This window comes from Misgurnus anguillicaudatus, chromosome 3, assembly GCF_027580225.2.
Source record: "Misgurnus anguillicaudatus chromosome 3, ASM2758022v2, whole genome shotgun sequence".
Lineage (NCBI taxonomy): Eukaryota > Metazoa > Chordata > Actinopteri > Cypriniformes > Cobitidae > Misgurnus > Misgurnus anguillicaudatus.
In genome coordinates, this window is record NC_073339.2 from 1,102,142 (window position 1) to 1,117,949 (window position 15,808).

The 15,808-nt window shown below is 37.9% G+C and overlaps 2 protein-coding genes across 3 annotated transcripts in view; both read left to right on the forward strand.

Annotated features, from left to right (window-relative positions):
- The window catches only part of LOC129445366 (basement membrane-specific heparan sulfate proteoglycan core protein), a 193,769-nt gene that overhangs the window by 24,168 nt on the left and 153,793 nt on the right, over positions 1–15,808 (forward strand). The window lies entirely within an intron of this gene.
- Positions 1,101–9,244, forward strand: LOC129445379 (tumor necrosis factor ligand superfamily member 6). 2 transcript variants are annotated; one of them, XM_055206591.2, is made up of 6 exons: positions 1,101–1,913; positions 5,122–5,157; positions 5,403–5,436; positions 6,393–6,461; positions 6,681–6,906; positions 7,311–9,244. In XM_055206591.2, exons 1-6 carry the CDS (start codon positions 1,707–1,709, stop codon positions 7,474–7,476), a joined length of 738 nt encoding a protein of 245 aa, XP_055062566.2. In that variant the 5' UTR covers positions 1,101–1,706; the 3' UTR covers positions 7,477–9,244. The 2 variants fall into 2 exon arrangements, with proteins under 2 accessions (XP_055062566.2, XP_055062565.2); XM_055206590.2 differs by having other exon boundaries at positions 1,106–1,913; positions 5,116–5,157.

Here is a 15,808-nt window from a genome sequence, read left to right on the forward strand (position 1 = left end):
TTGCAGAACATAATTCTGTAATATTATTTTAATCAAAGCAGTGAAGAACTACACAAGATGGCTGAACGTTCCTACGGTTACATCAGTGTCAATCTTCACACATTCAGGAGTGAGTGTTGTTCCGTACAGACATGGAACGATCAAGTAAGGGAAACTCACTCTCGCATTACATATAGTTGTCACTACCGATACTTTGCAGTTATAAGTTATGTCAAAACATAAAATAGTATGTTGAATTGATTTGCAAACCCAAGTTGTTTTAACTTTTGTAAATGCAAATGTAAATGTAAAAAAAAGAATTATAAAGAACCATTTGTGAATTCTTTGGATGTTAAAGGTTCAACCGTACTAAAAATAGTCACTTGATTCATGGCAAAGTGTAGTAGCAGCACCCTGACACAGGAAAGACTTCTACAGAGTTGATGCATAAAAACTTGAGCTGCTTAAACGAAACCCTGAGATCTCTGAGACTTCAGTGCAAAAATGAAAGAGTAAAGAGATGAAACGTGTGCTGGTTTAGAGCTGATTCAGGGTCAGTTTGACAGCCTCTGTTCTATTTCCAGTCTCGGTTTCATGCAATCGCTGCACAAAACCCTCAACTCTGCGCTTGTGTTTGTTTGAATGCACTAGACTCTAGGTCATCAGATAAACCAAGCACCTGTGGTCACCTGTTTGTTTCTGTTTTTTCCGGACTGATTATGTATATGTGTGCGTGTGACAGATCTGCATCTGCATGAACACAACACACCCAAGATGTCATTTTAGGGCCTGTGTTAGCAATGTACTGAGGTATCATTGCTGAATAAATGAGTATTATTTACTATTATTTATGTATATTTTTTATGCTACTTTAACTTAAAATATTAACTTCAACTAGTTTTTATCAGTTGTGTCAACTATTCACAGGTCAAAACGCAATATTTACATTGCAAAGCCAAAAAGTGGTTTTAACTTCATGCTGCATTTTTTACAGTGTACTTTTGCATAGTTTGTCTGTTTTACTGTCTGGCAGATGTTTCAAAACCATTGGAAAAAAATAAGATGCATTCTCTGAAAACAGACCTTAAAACCACAAGCAGGGAAATGTATCTCATTTTAAAGGGAAACAAGACAACGATAGACATTAAGAAGATATTTTTCCAGTGCAATAACAATCAACATGGATAAAATGTGAAATCGTGAGTAATTCTGAACATACGCACGCAGAATAATCGTCATACAGCCAAAGGTTCCTCATTTTTAGTTTATTTCCCATACATAGGACATGCCCCATTATCTCTATATTATCTCTCTCTCTCTCTCTCTTTCTCTCTCTCTCTCTCTCTGTTTCTTTGCAGCACACACCCTTCTGAAAGCAGTAGTAGGCGGTCATCTCTCCAGCAGATCAGTAACTGTATGCTCTTACGGTGACTTCAGGGTCAGAGCACATTGTGTCTAGCTCAGGAAAGGTTTTAGGTCAGATTATCTGATGACGATGATGATGATCCGTTAGGGTGTTTTGACTTTGCTCATAGCATCTGAACGCATACTGTAGTAAAGCAGGAGAATCACAAACATTTACTTTCCTCTTTACTTGCTCACCAACATCTATGAAGGAACCAGAAACACTGAGTTGGCTCTGAGGATCTTCTGTCTGCAGGGCTCAGGTTTGGTGTCAGGTGGTGCATCATCGATCGGTTCTTGATCACAGGCCTGTGACGTGCAGCATGGCCGAGAATGGAGGTGTTGATGAACGGCGACCTCAGGTGTTTGTGGTGAGCAGTCAGACTCTAGACGTCCCAACCCCACCCCATCATGTGCACGAGAAGCTGAATGCCCATCGCTTTTCCCTCATCTACCTGCTGCTGGGTGTCGCTCTACTGGGCGTCTTTATCGAGGCTGGACTCATCTTTCATCTCTACAGCAGACTTCAGGTGAGCGCCTGGCAGATTTTAGGATGCGGGTTGTTTTTAGCCCATTTTCTCATTTAAGATATTTCTCATGAAATATGGATATGGACACTTGTTTATTTCTTCAGGATTTTAGGTTGATGTGTAACCCATACACTGTTGATCTAGAGTTTGGACATGCTGAGTCATGTAGGCTCGTAGTCATTTCGACAAGTTATGTCTTAGTCATGTAGACAAAAATTCTGCTTACATGTGAATATTTTTGATCTCTTGAGTGAATAGTACAGGCACAAATGAAAACACCTTCAGTACTGTTTAAAGTCATGCCATGAGTTATTTGTAGAGCTGAGATCAAGACACATGATAAAATAAAGTACTGGTGGATAAAAACAGGATCAGTACTATTTTATATGTAGTGGATGAATTTAATTATTAATCCAAAATGTGGTCATAATAACAATAAATGTGTTCATGGAAAAATATTACACATCAATGAATATGACGTTGTACTGTAGGTTGTTTTAAACATATATGGTCAAGCATGCCACAGCCACCAGCGTAGTTTTTGAGGTCTGCTCAAAAGATCCTCCTGGATTTCCCATAACCACTCTCAACCTATGCTTACCTCACTTCCTCTTATACTCAGTCAATGTTTCATAGTTTCTTTTGAAAGAAGGTAACCAAACAGCATGGTGGTGTGAATTCCTTTTGATCTGGCTATTCAGCAGTTTTTTTTTTCTTTAATTTTGTATTAAAACTTCTAATATTAAAGATGCTGTACAATGTAAAAATGTATTTATGATGAATAATAAGAGTTCTGTAGATGGTAATGACATATTGTGACAAGTTGTGACTGGGGTGGCCATTTGTGCCAGTTCCGCCGGACGCGTCCCGAGCATGTTTTCGGGTTCGTTCTCCGGAGGTCGCGTTGGTCGACAAGGTTTAATATTTCGGGTTTAATTTCAGAAAAGCAACCCTTACATTTCAAGGTAAGAATGAAACTACAATGATTGTGTGTCTTAAAAGAAATAAATCTTAATTATCGAATGTATTTTAACTGAAATGTAGGAACCACGATGACGTGTGCGGTCGAGCAACGCGACTTCCGGGGAGCGAGCTTGGGGACATGTTCGGGATGTGTCCGGCGGTGCTGGCACGAATGGCCACCCTAGTTGTGACTGCTGAGTTAGAGCTATATGCTAGTTAATGCTATATGCTAGCGGTAAGGTTGAAGTTCTACTATTGACACTACAGTTATGTTTTGCAGGTCCATACTGGAAAAAAACACAAACTTACCAAACGTCTATTAACAATCTCTAAACAATTGATTATTTCTCAAAATCTTCATCTGATAAACATAAGATCTGTTTACACACACACAGAGCTACTAAAGAAACAGCCAATCAGAGCAGAGCTCAACATTATTAATCATGAACCTTTCAAATTAAGTAATTATAGACCATTTCATTCTAAAGACAAATCCTAGGATTGTAAATGGACATGTAAAACTGACTCTGGATCATTTTTGCACTTAATAAAACAACAAACATTCAGTGTAGATATCAGAGAAGAATTTAACAGATTATTACAATGCATTCTTTGCACCTTAAGCTACAGATAAATCTACCCTATTCCAGTAACCTGCGGTTTAGCATCTTTATGTAAGACTCACAGAAGGATCGAAACCCACAACATTCTGGTTACCAGCCCAGATAGTTAACCACCAAGTTCCATCACCTCCGCAGTGTTTCGCTCATGGTTTTACATTACTGTAATAATTAGTTGCATGACATTTGTTTGGTTTCTGAGATCTCTGGCTGTTTAGAGGGATTTTTATGCAACGCCTTATTTTGCAGGTTACCATACAAAGTTAATGACACATAAGATGATGAGACATTTCTTCTATTTTTGAGGTGATGACATGATTTTAAAAAAAGATACATTTGGACGAATGTGTCCATTAAATGACTAAATATGTATCTGAGTTTATCAAGTGAGAAATGCATCGACAGGCGTCCTTGATTAGAGATTGCAGAGTTTTTCTTGGTTAAAACATTGAAATGTGATGATTTGTAAGATTAAATGTTTGATGTATCATCTAATGAAGTCAGAATAATTCACTTCCTTCCCGTCTGAGTAACTCAAATCTGTCCCAGCAGTCTGGGTACACTGATAGTTTGGCCATCAGCTCTCGTTATAATGTAAGTTAAAGGTGAAGTGTGTCATTCTGTGACACAAGCATAACAAAATTGTACAAAAAAGGCACTTTTCCAAACATGTATGCCTTAGGTCACTCAGCACAGATCTGATATTGCTGTGTTTGCCGTGATCCTCCACAGAATATCCAGTTTTCAGGGAAATCAAATTATGAATGTGATGTATACAACTGAGCTAGGAGAAAGTGTTTTAAAGGGATTGTATAGTAGTTTAAAGTATTTTGAGCAATGTTTGTAAGCAAACCATTTTGAGCACCATTGACTTCCATAGTATTTTTCTTTCCTACTATGAAGGTCAATAGTGCTACTGTTTTCTGCTTGATTACAAACATCTTCATTTGAAATATTTACAGGTTTGTAACAACCTGAGGGGTTGATGGAAGTTTTTACTATCCGTTCAACACCCAAAACATTTAAGTATTAAGAATTAAATACTGGAGCAGAGATGGATTTTTTCTCTGAACAGGTAAGACCTAAAGTTGGGCTTGTAACCTGAATGTTGCCCTCTCACGGCAAGGAGGTTATGACTGTGGTGGCACCTTAACCCCAATTGTTCAGGTTCTGCAGTGATAGCTGCCCACTGCTCCAGGTGTGTGTGTGTGTGTGTGTGTGTTTGTGTGTGTGTGTGTGTATGTACTCACTAGAGGGGTTAAATGCAGAGGTCACATTTCAAGCTACCATACTTCACAAAACATGTCACTTTTATATCAATAATGTGATTTATGCTCAACCATTTACATTTTTCTTTAGTCAAAACTTCCAACTATGTGGATTTATAATGACAGATCTGCTCTGATGCTGTGATCACAGACATCAGATTCATTCACACAAAGTAGCAAGCGAAGCACAACACAACACACATGCCGAAAATTACTCCACAAATAACTGCAATTTTATAGTTTAAACAGAGATGGTGATAGAGGGGGAAAGTTAGAGATTGCAGCTTTACACGTTAGCTTTAATTTCTCAGGAAAAAGTAATTGTGTTAAAAATAATTCTTGTTATTCTAGTCACAGGTGCCACCAGATAATCAACAAGTGGAATATATAAAAGTAAGTTCTTTGTGTGCGTTGGTGTGTGTTCTTTACAGGTGTGTGCGTGTGTGAATAAAGTATAAATAGATAATATTGTCTCTTAAGTAAAGCATTTAATGGCTTCATGAATAATATTATTATACATAATTACAAACAAATAAGCAAAATGCTTGATTCAGACAAATGTGAAACCTTTAAAATGTATTTTCAAACCTAAGTGGTTGAGCATCATATTAATATCAATGCATATTTTTTATCAACAGGCAGACATACACTCACCTGGAAGTGGATCACTGGGTCAGTTAATGCACACACACACACACACACACACACACACACACACACACACACACACACACACACACACACACAACCTATTATGCAAAATCCACTTTTACAAGGTGTTTGGACATAATGTGTGTTGGCAGTGTGTAAATACAATCACCCTACAATTAAAAAAAAATCCAGCTTCTCCTTGTTTTTTTAATCCTCATTAAACCAAAGCAGTGTCATTAGACACGCCGTTTCAATTCTATAATCAATGTAAGGTCACATAAAGTCGCCGCATAAAGTCGAACAAGCCTGTCTAGGTTGCGTATGTGTGGGGCGGGCCTGTCAGGGGAAGGTCCAGATTCTATTGGGGTAGGGGCGTGTTTGTTTAGGTGATTTCAAATATCAACACCGGCTTTCAAACATTGTGCACTCCACATTTAAAACAGTGCGTTTTTGCTCTCTCCCAAATAGAGACATTTTGGACATGAAAGTAAATCAGAGTATTTGGAGTAAATCATGATCTGTAGGCTATTTTGAGGTGAAACTTAAAAACAGACACATTTTGGGCACACCTGAGACTTATGACATCTTGTAAAAAGGCCATAATAGGTGCCCTTTAAATAGTAAAATAATAAAAATATCATAATAATATTATGACTTGTACAGACATTTAGACTTACTTAAAGGCGGGGTGAAAGCCGAATGTTGATATTTGAAATCACCTAAACAAACACGCCCCACCACAATAGAATCTGGACCTTCTTTTTATAGACCGGCCCCACACATACGCAACCCAGGCAACAGTGTCGGTTGGTGGACACGCATCTTGCTGCTGATTGGCTACAAGTGTGTTTTGGTAGTCAGCCCGACTTTTCCAAAGTGTTTTTTAGAAATCATGCACCTCGCCTTTAAGAGTTTAAGGTGGCATTTTTACCCATTTCATTACACGTGTTCAGTAATCATTGTGTTTGTTTTCTCAGATCATAATAAAATTTTTCCTGAAAATCAAGGTCCTGAAAGCAAACCCGCTACATTCCTACAGTATAAAAGTAAGAAACACATTATACACACATGTGATTTTGTTGGCAATTGTTTTTTAAGTTAAAACCATTTCATACTTTTTACAAATAAGAAAAATCCCAAATGTTACCAATGAAGATTTTATTTCATCCCATATGACACATAATTCTCAGTTTTAATTGTTTTATGCTATTGTTACATAAGATAAGACTTACAGTTGTGCGTGACGTGTGTGCTGTTTGTTGTAGAGTCCTCTGCAGAACAAGAAACCGAAGTGTTGCACTGGACACATAATGTTTTCCCAACGTTTTATAGCAATCTGGACATCAAGAACAACTCGGTTCTTTACATCAAACAGGAGGGAGTTTATTACATCTTTTCCAAAATCTCCTACCAAACGAACAGTTTTCTGAAACATCAGGTCATTTACTGCACAGAGAGATACGCCAAACACATGGAGCTGATGAGTTCCAGGTATCATCATCCAATCCATCAAATAATCAATTCAATCAGTTTGAAAGTTTTGTTGTTGGTCTTTTCTTTGCATTCAGGTGCACGCTTACAGATTCTCACAAAACAAAACACATTTCTTGGTCATTTTATTTACCACTAATATTTGTCTTACAAAATGTTCTCTTGAGTGGCAAGTAGCAAATCATGTTAATGACTGTTATATAAACTAAGTGTTATTTTTAAAGAAAAAAAATCAAATACTTGTTTCCAAATGGAATGGAGGTTCCTGACACTGCTGTCAAAGATTAAAGTATTATCATAGTATTTACACAAAACATTACCTAGGTACAAAGAGTGCCATGTCATTACCAAGGGACATTGCCAATGTGATCTCATTATTTTTTGTATGTGTAAATTCTTTGTAGGTATTTTTCCAACCCTCACAAAGGCCAGAAGGAATACAGCAACAGTTACCTTGGGGGAGTATTTCAGTTGTATGAAGGTGACAGCGTCTTTGTTAAGGTCAATAACCTCTCGCTGCTGTATGAGGAAACTACTGAGAACTTCTTTGGTGCCTTCAAGATCCATTAACATCCATACTCTTGACACACACACACACACACACACACACACACACACACACACACACACACACACACACACACAGAGTTTCTTCAAAGGTTCTCAGTACAGTTTGTAGATCCTGATTTTTTTTACAGTTACTTTCCAGATAGCAGGCAATCATTGAAGCTATGTTAAAAACAATTGATTTGTTATTGTTAATCCTATTACATCAGTGTCACGTTTGCACCTTTCATTAATATTGAGAAAAATAAAAATTTCAACAAAACCACCATTGTGGTGATCAGTGTTTGCTTTAGTTTAACCATTGTGTTTTAATGTTAATGTTTTTTGTCTGTTAAAACAGTGTTTTAAAATGCATCTGTTATTGCAAAGAATACTAAGATCTAATGTGATCAAGTATTTTAATTATTTTACCAACATACACATTCTGGGGACACCAAAGACTTATTTTATAGTCTCATACAAGCTCACATAAACACTGAAAAAAGAAAAGAAAGGTCTACCTTTCAAGAGTCAAGGGCTTAACTGGAGCAAACACTGATCACCATAATGATGCTTTGTTGAAACTTCAATATTTTTAGATATTGATGGAGGGCGCAAACGTGATATTGATTCAATCATTAACATTGACAAATCAACATTTTTTAACATGGTTTCAATGGTGGCATGCTATCTGGGTTTGGTGTTTAGTTTCTTTTTTTGGGGAGCACATCTTTAGTTTTGCGTGTAATGTTTTATTATTATAAAAACGTTATTCTGTAAATGTAAATTATAAGAACATTCCTCATACTTCACATTTTTTTAAATTATATTTAATTTTTATACTTTACTTAGCCTGATGGTTTAGTACATTTTTACAAATCTAAATATGCGGTTATTTGTGAATACAGTTGTTGCTCCAGTAAGCATAAAACCATTGAAAGTCATGAAACATTTAGAAATGAAAGACTCAAAGACAATGTAGGCTGCTAAATCACACTTTTGCTGTCTTACTGCTGTTTTGTTATTCTGTTTTCCTGTTTAACTTATGGCTGCGGCTAATACTTAAGCATATTGCTATTTATGCTAGTCACATGTTACCTTAAATGTGTTTTTGTTTATATTTTAATTATTTTTGACTGACTGACTTTCATTGCACATTTTGGCTGACTGACTTACACATTTTGTATTTGTATTAGATTTCTTATGCATAAAACACACTCTGTGTGTCAGTCCAATGCTTTTGCTAAACACAAGCTTATTGTCTTTACACAACAATGTACTGTAATAGCGCAGATATTTAAAGAAAACTCTGCTGCCCCCTTGAGTCGCCCCCTGAGGTTACTTACCACCACAGTAAATCAATAGTTTTTATCTTAAAGAAACAGTGACTCATATAAAGTCCTTCATTATTTACTCACCTTCCAAAACCACAGACGCTCTTCATGAAATACAAACAGCGACATCTGTGTGTAAAACACGTAATCGAAAGTCTTGCTTTGATCATATTACGTGACATGATCACCATTAACTTTCGTTGTAGGATAAAAGCATCTGACACATCACAGGGTATGTTTTGACTTTTGCGTTCTAGAAAAGTAAGATTTCAAGTAAATGATGATCGTTCAACAGGACAAAACATTGAGCAAGACTATTCTGTTTCTGTATGTTTCTGGCTTCACTCTTTATTATAGAGCTGACATTGTGTTTTTTTTCTTATTTATAAAGTCGAACATGCTGAACTTTGTAATGATTGAGAGAAAGGTGCAATGAAACTGTGACTATAAAAATTTTCAAACTCACAATGTTCCTTAATTTCTCTCTCTCGTTTCCAACCTCAACCTGCTGAACACAGCAGAGAGAGAAAGATGGAGAAAGACAGGATGTGGTGTAAGAAAGAAAAGGGACGGCAGATAGAAACCGGGTTTTTTTCTTTTGGGGGTGTGGGGGGGTTGCATTTTCCTTACTCAGCGCATTTCTGCATTCACAGCGGAAGTTTCCAAAACCCTGCAGGTCACCACAAACAAACAAACGAAACAACTGACTATGGTTTGTTTCTGCTGTCTGGTTTGTTTCTTTGCATTCTTCCTTCCGTTTTGAGAGAATGAGAAAAAGTCAATTTTCCACACACATCACAGAAGATAAGACATCAAACTCTAGCTATTAAAGACAGATAAAATATTTTAATATAATTTTTCCTTGTTACTCTTTTGTTTTGCGTTGTGTGTGTGTGTTGGTGCCGTAGCAAGTAACAAGCAGCCATATCACCCTGTAGCCCAAGACAGCTTGCCCACTGAAGCTAAGCAGGGCTGAGCCTGGTCAGTACTTGGATGGGAGACCACCTGGGAAAACCAGGTTGCTTCTGGTGAGACCAGCAGGGGGTGCCCACCCTGTGGTATCTGTGGGTCCTAACACCTCAGTATAGTGATGGGGACATTATACTGTCAAAAAGCACTGTCCTTTGGATGAGATGTTAAACCGAGGTCCTGACTCCCAGGATGTCCTTTGAAAAAGAGTAGGGGTGTGCACTGGCATCCTGACCAAAGTACCTGTTGGCCTACTAATCATCCCCTCATATTAATTGGCTATATCTCTCTGTGGGTGTTCTGGTGCAATATGGCTGCTGTTGCATCATCCAGGTGGATGCTGCACGTTGGTAGTGGTTGAGGAGAATCCCCATTGTAAAGTGCTGCAGAAAAGCACTATATGAATGTAATGAATTATTATTATAAGTATGACAATCATGGAGTAGACATTGATAGGGGCCTGTAGCACCACCCGGAGGTGCACCTGTCCAGCAGCAGTGCTTGCATAGGAGATGGTTTAAACAGGGGTGGGCATTCCTGGGTCCTGGAGTGCCACTGTCCTGCAGAGTTTGGCTCCAATCCTAATCAAACACACCTGAATGTAATTTCCAAGTCATACTGAAGCTTTTGATCTCGATTTTCAGGTGTGTTTGATAAGGGTTGGAGCTAAACTTTGTAGGACAGTGGCCCTCCAGGACCAGGAATGCCCACCCCTGGTTTAAAGTGTCCTATGCATATTTTCTTAATCTTGAAACATCTGAATTAGTTTGATTTAAGCTGAGTGCACAACATATGGTTGAAGTGTAGACTCACAGAGCGTTTGACACCCAGAGTTGTGTTTGTGGTCACAGTGAAATCTCAGTATGTGTGTTTGGTTCTCCTGTCAATATGAAAAACGAGAACAAAACGATCAGCATTTCTGATAAGATAGCAAGTGTTTTTCTTAAAACAATACCACACACACCTGCACACAAACGTACAAACACATTTACACGAACTTAACTCACTTAACACGAACATCTTGCACCTCTCACACATGATAATTGAGAAAGCAGTCAAATCTTCTTAAACTGTCTTCTGACTGTCGTGTACATAGTTCGTTAAAGAGAGACAACGGTGGAGAGACTGCACCTTTCGGTTTTCTCACTTGGAGTTTCCAGAAAGTTTCACCACACGCGATAAACGTGATTGAGCCAGTTCTTTTTTTATTCCTATGAGTTTCTATTACTCAGAGAGAGACAGAGAAACAGAGACGAATAAAAGACGAGAGCGAATGAAAGAAAAATGGGTTGCTTGTTTATTTCCCTGCACTAGTATCTGTTCCTCTAAAATATCAATGACAGAGCCAGTCAAAATGAGAGACAAACAGGCCATCAGACAAGACATAGCCTACTTGTTAATAGTCTTCGGGCCAAATTTATAAAATGCTGCGTAGAAAACATCCTATATTTGATCTTACGATCATTTATCAAAAATGTGTAAAAAAATCATAAAACAAATGTATGCACAGAAAACGAACGTATGCACAGAAAACGACGTATCCCTTTCTTTCAGATGTGAAATCTATAAATCACAAATGATCTTGAACAGTTTCAGATCCCCACCTTTAAACAATGCCTTATTAATGTCACTGACATATAAAAGAGCGCTTGTCAATGTTTCATTCCTTTTCGAGCAGCAAGAATGGCTTATATTTCAAAAACCGGCAGCAATCAGACAAGCAAAAGTGCGTACGTCTGCTCAGACCCTGACATGGCACAAAGCACTTTCCTACGTCAAAGACGTTTTTATAAATATGGACTTTGCCTTGGATTTTTGCGTATGCACACTTTACAATCAAATCTGTGCGTCCGCACGCTTTATAAATGAGGCCTCAGAGCTAAATCTGAAGTTCAACCCTCACATTGATTTTTTCAGCATCTTGTGTTCAGTCTCTTATTTTGAAAACCGGCACAAGTTGTCGAGAATAAAATAAAATCACACAAGATTCGGCAGTGTTTCTTGATTGACAGGTGGCTTCAGTCTGCACTTATTATGGCGTCTGCTAAAAATTCAAAGAGGGAAACTGCTACAATGTGGAAAGGCGGAGTCTCCAACAGGTGGCAGTAATGAGTCATTGAGTTCCCTGAAACACCTTGAGTAAGACTGAGACCTGAAGTTATTTCTGGCTGACAAATACAGGGCATTATGGAAATGGTTGAAATGTCTACTGAAGATTTGCTTGGAAACGTTTCTGAGGTCTTTAGGTTCTCCAGACTGTAAGTTTGTTTTGGTGTTTGATCACAATGCATCATGTGATTTACCTATGTGAACTCAAAGTCTGCTAACAAGTGGCTTCATGTTAACTTCAATAACGCATCCAATGTCTTTAGTTGTGAAGATTAAGGGCTGTGCCTTCAATATTTTACAAATACAACTGTCCACATTTAGCACATTGTGTGACTGGTGACTTGTTGTTTATGCACTTACATAATTTGCCTAAGCAGTTCATAGAAATATTAGTAAATTCAGTGTTGAAGTTTTGAGACACTTCAGGTGCGGTGAAGGATCGCAATTTAATGTCCACTGTTAGGTTAGGGCAGGGGTCTCCAACCCTGCTCCAAGTGAGCTACCGTCCTGCAGATTTTACCTCCAACTCCAATCAAACACAGATCAAAGTGTTCAGGGTTGCATGATATACAGACAGGTGTTGGACCTGAAGTCTGCAGGACGGTAGCTCTCCAGGAGCAGGGTTGGAGACACCTGGCTTAGTGTCTAACCTGCCTATCTAAGTAGATATCACTGCAGATCGGAAACCGGTTGTGGCTAGAAGGGATACAGCTATGGCTATGATCTCATGAACTCTCGCCAGATGAGCACTGATTTATCCCAAATACTATCCCTAAACCCAACATCTTGTGATATTTGGCAGTAGCCTCTGGTCAGAACCCTGGAGACCTGCAAGTGGGAGGAAGCTTACGGCACAAATGTGAGGGCTTTAAGTAAATACTTGCTGTTTAGTTTAGTATAGTTTATGTCAAGCCCTCAAACTTAAAAACTTTGCTGTTGTTTGGGGTAAAGGTGTAATATATGTTTCTTTAAGATTGAACAGTCCTGAAAAAGTGCTACAGAGAGACTTAAATACATAATATTTAGATTCAAAGATTGCAACATTACTTCTCTATACTGCTGTTACGAAATTGTGGGAGTTTAGGAATAATGACGTGAGCTCATCCCGTGAAACTATATATATATATATAATATACATCCTCAAATCAGAAAAAGTTGGGACACTGTAGAAATTGTGAGATAAAATAATTTGGAATAATTTACAGATATCATAAACTTACATTTTATTCACAATAGAATATAGATAACATTTCAAATGTTGAAAGTGATACATTTTGAAATGTCATGCCAAATATTGGCTCATTTTGGATGTCATGAGAGCTACACATTCCAAAAAAAGTTGGGACAGGTAACAATAAGAGGACAGAAAATGTAAATGTACATATAAGGAACAGCTGGAGGAGGACCAATGTTTAGGAATAGGAATGTTGTCCTATTCTTGTCTAATACAGACTTCTAGTTGGTCAACTGTCTTAGGTCTTCTTTGTCGCATCTTCCGCTTTATGATGCACCAAATCTTTTCTTTGGGTGAAAGATCTGGACTGCAGGCTGGCCATTTCAGTACTCAGATCCTTCTACGCAGCCATGACGTTGTTATTGAGGCAGTATGTGGTCTGGCATTGTCATGTTGGAAAATGCAAGATCTTCCCTGAAAGAGACGATGTCTGAATGGGATCATATGTATCTAGAACTTGGATAAACCTTTCGGTATTGATGGTTCCTTTCCAGATGCGTAAGCTGCCCATGCCACACGTACTCATGCAACCCTAAACCATCTGAGATGCAGGCTTCTGAACTGAACGCTAATAACAACTTGGGTTGTCCTTGTCCTCTTTAGTCCGGATGAAATGGCGTCCCAGTTTTCCAAAAAGAACTTCAAATTTTGATTTGTTGGACCACAGAACAGTTTTTCACTTTGCCACAGTCCATTTTAAATTATCCTTGCCCTGGGAAAACGCCTGTGCTTCTGGATCATATATAGATATGGCTTCTTGTTTGACCTATAGAGTTTTAGCTGGCAGCGGTGAATGACACGGTGGATTGTGTTCACTGACAATGTTTTCTGGAAGTATTCCTGACCCCATGTTATGATTTCCATTACAGTAGCATTCCTGTATGTGATGCAGTGCTGTCTAAGAGCCAGAAGATCACGGGCATCCGGTATGGTTTTCCAGCCTTGACCCTTACGCACAGAGATTGTTCCAGATTCTCTGAATCTTTGGATGGTATTATGCACTGTAGATGATGATAACTTCAATATCTTTGCAGTTTTTCTCTGAGAAACTCAGAAAACTATTTTTCGCTGCAGCATTGGAGGAATTGATGATTCTCTGCCCATCTTGACTTCTGACAGACACTGCCACTCAGAGAGGCTCTTTTTATATCCAATCATGTTGCCAATTGACCTAATAAGTTGCAAATTGGTCCTCCAGCTGTTCCTTATATGTACATTTAAATTTTCTGGCCTCTTATTGCTACCTGTCCCAACTTTTTTTGGACTGTGTAGCTCTCATGAAATCCAAAATAAGCCAATATTTGGCATGACATTTCAAAATATCTCACTTTCAACATTTGACATGTTATGTATAATCTACTGTGAATAAAATATAAGTTTATGAGATTTGTAAATTATTCCATTCCTTTTTACTCACAATTTCTACAGTGTCCCAACCTTTTCTGATTTGGGGTTGTATATGATATATATCAAAAAACAAAAGTAACACCCCCTCAACACACATAACATTAAATAAACCAGTGAAAATCAACTGTTGAGCACGAACCAATACAACAACGCACATGAAAATACATAAACCAGTCAACATCTTTTGGAGATTGTACAGCCCACTTGTGGCTAAAGTCCCACTCACTTCACTCCGGCCTTCCACTGTTATATTTGTAAACCAATCACGACACAGATTGACTTCCCATGACCAATCACCTTAAAGAAATCGTCTTAGGATACATCAAGCAGTGAATCATTTTTGACTTTTCTCACCATATTGTTCTATGAAAGTGAAGAGAATTATGAGATTTTTTAAAAATAAGTATTTTAAAATAAGTTTGTATGTTAAGTTTTAGCTTAAAATACCCCAAAGAAAATGTATAGCATGTTGAAATTGCCACCATAGGTGCAAGCAAAAATGTGCTGTTTTTGGGTGTGTACTTTAAAATGCAAATTAGCTGATTGATGCAAACACTGATCACCATAATGATGGTTTGTTGAAATTGAAACTCAATTGTGCTATCATTTCATTCTCTCTCTCCCTCTCTGCACTACAGTAAATGGCAGTGCCATAGTTGGATAGTCCAGATTAAGGTTTTTTTTTGTAATAAGACTCGCTACCTATGTCACAAAACATGTGAAATCTGAATGACCTATTTATTTACATGCTTGCAAAGAATGGTTAGTGGGTTGATCTTTTTCACATTTTCTAGGTTGACAGAAGCATTGGGGACCGTAAACATGGAAAATACATATTTTTCCGCTATTAACCAAACATTCTTTACCAAATTTCTGCTTAATTTCAGTCCGACATTAGGGGGTGGTTTACCGGACAGGGATTAGTTTAAGCCAGGACTAGGCCTTAGTTTAATTAGGAAATATAACTAGTTTTAACAAACATGCCTTACTAAAAACATTACTTGTGTGCATTTTGAGGCAAAACAAATGGCACTGATGTATTTTTAGATATGTCAGCGCAAGTTGTTTGCAGTTTGGACAGCTCTTACATTTATTTTAGTCTAGGACTAGTCTAATCCCTGTCCGGGAACCTGCCGCTATAAAAGTTCAAATGATTCATGGTTTCCAGACACATTGCGTAACATGCCGAAGTCTTTATGTCTAGAGGAGATAAACTTCAAATTCATATTTCCTCTTGGTTGATGTGTTAATCTTGTGTCTGGCTGGATTAATACAAAACTTATGATTCTCAACAATATTAGGT

Coding starts and splice junctions, on each gene's coding strand:
- LOC129445379 (XM_055206590.2), top strand. CDS start 1,707: ATGGCCGAGAATGGAGGTGTTGATGAACGGCGACCTCAGGTGTTTGTG. Junction 5,158..5,402: donor AACAAGTGGAATATATAAAA/GTAAGTTCTTTG, acceptor TTTTATCAACAG/GCAGACATACACTCACCTGG. Junction 6,462..6,680: donor TACATTCCTACAGTATAAAA/GTAAGAAACACA, acceptor TGTTTGTTGTAG/AGTCCTCTGCAGAACAAGAA.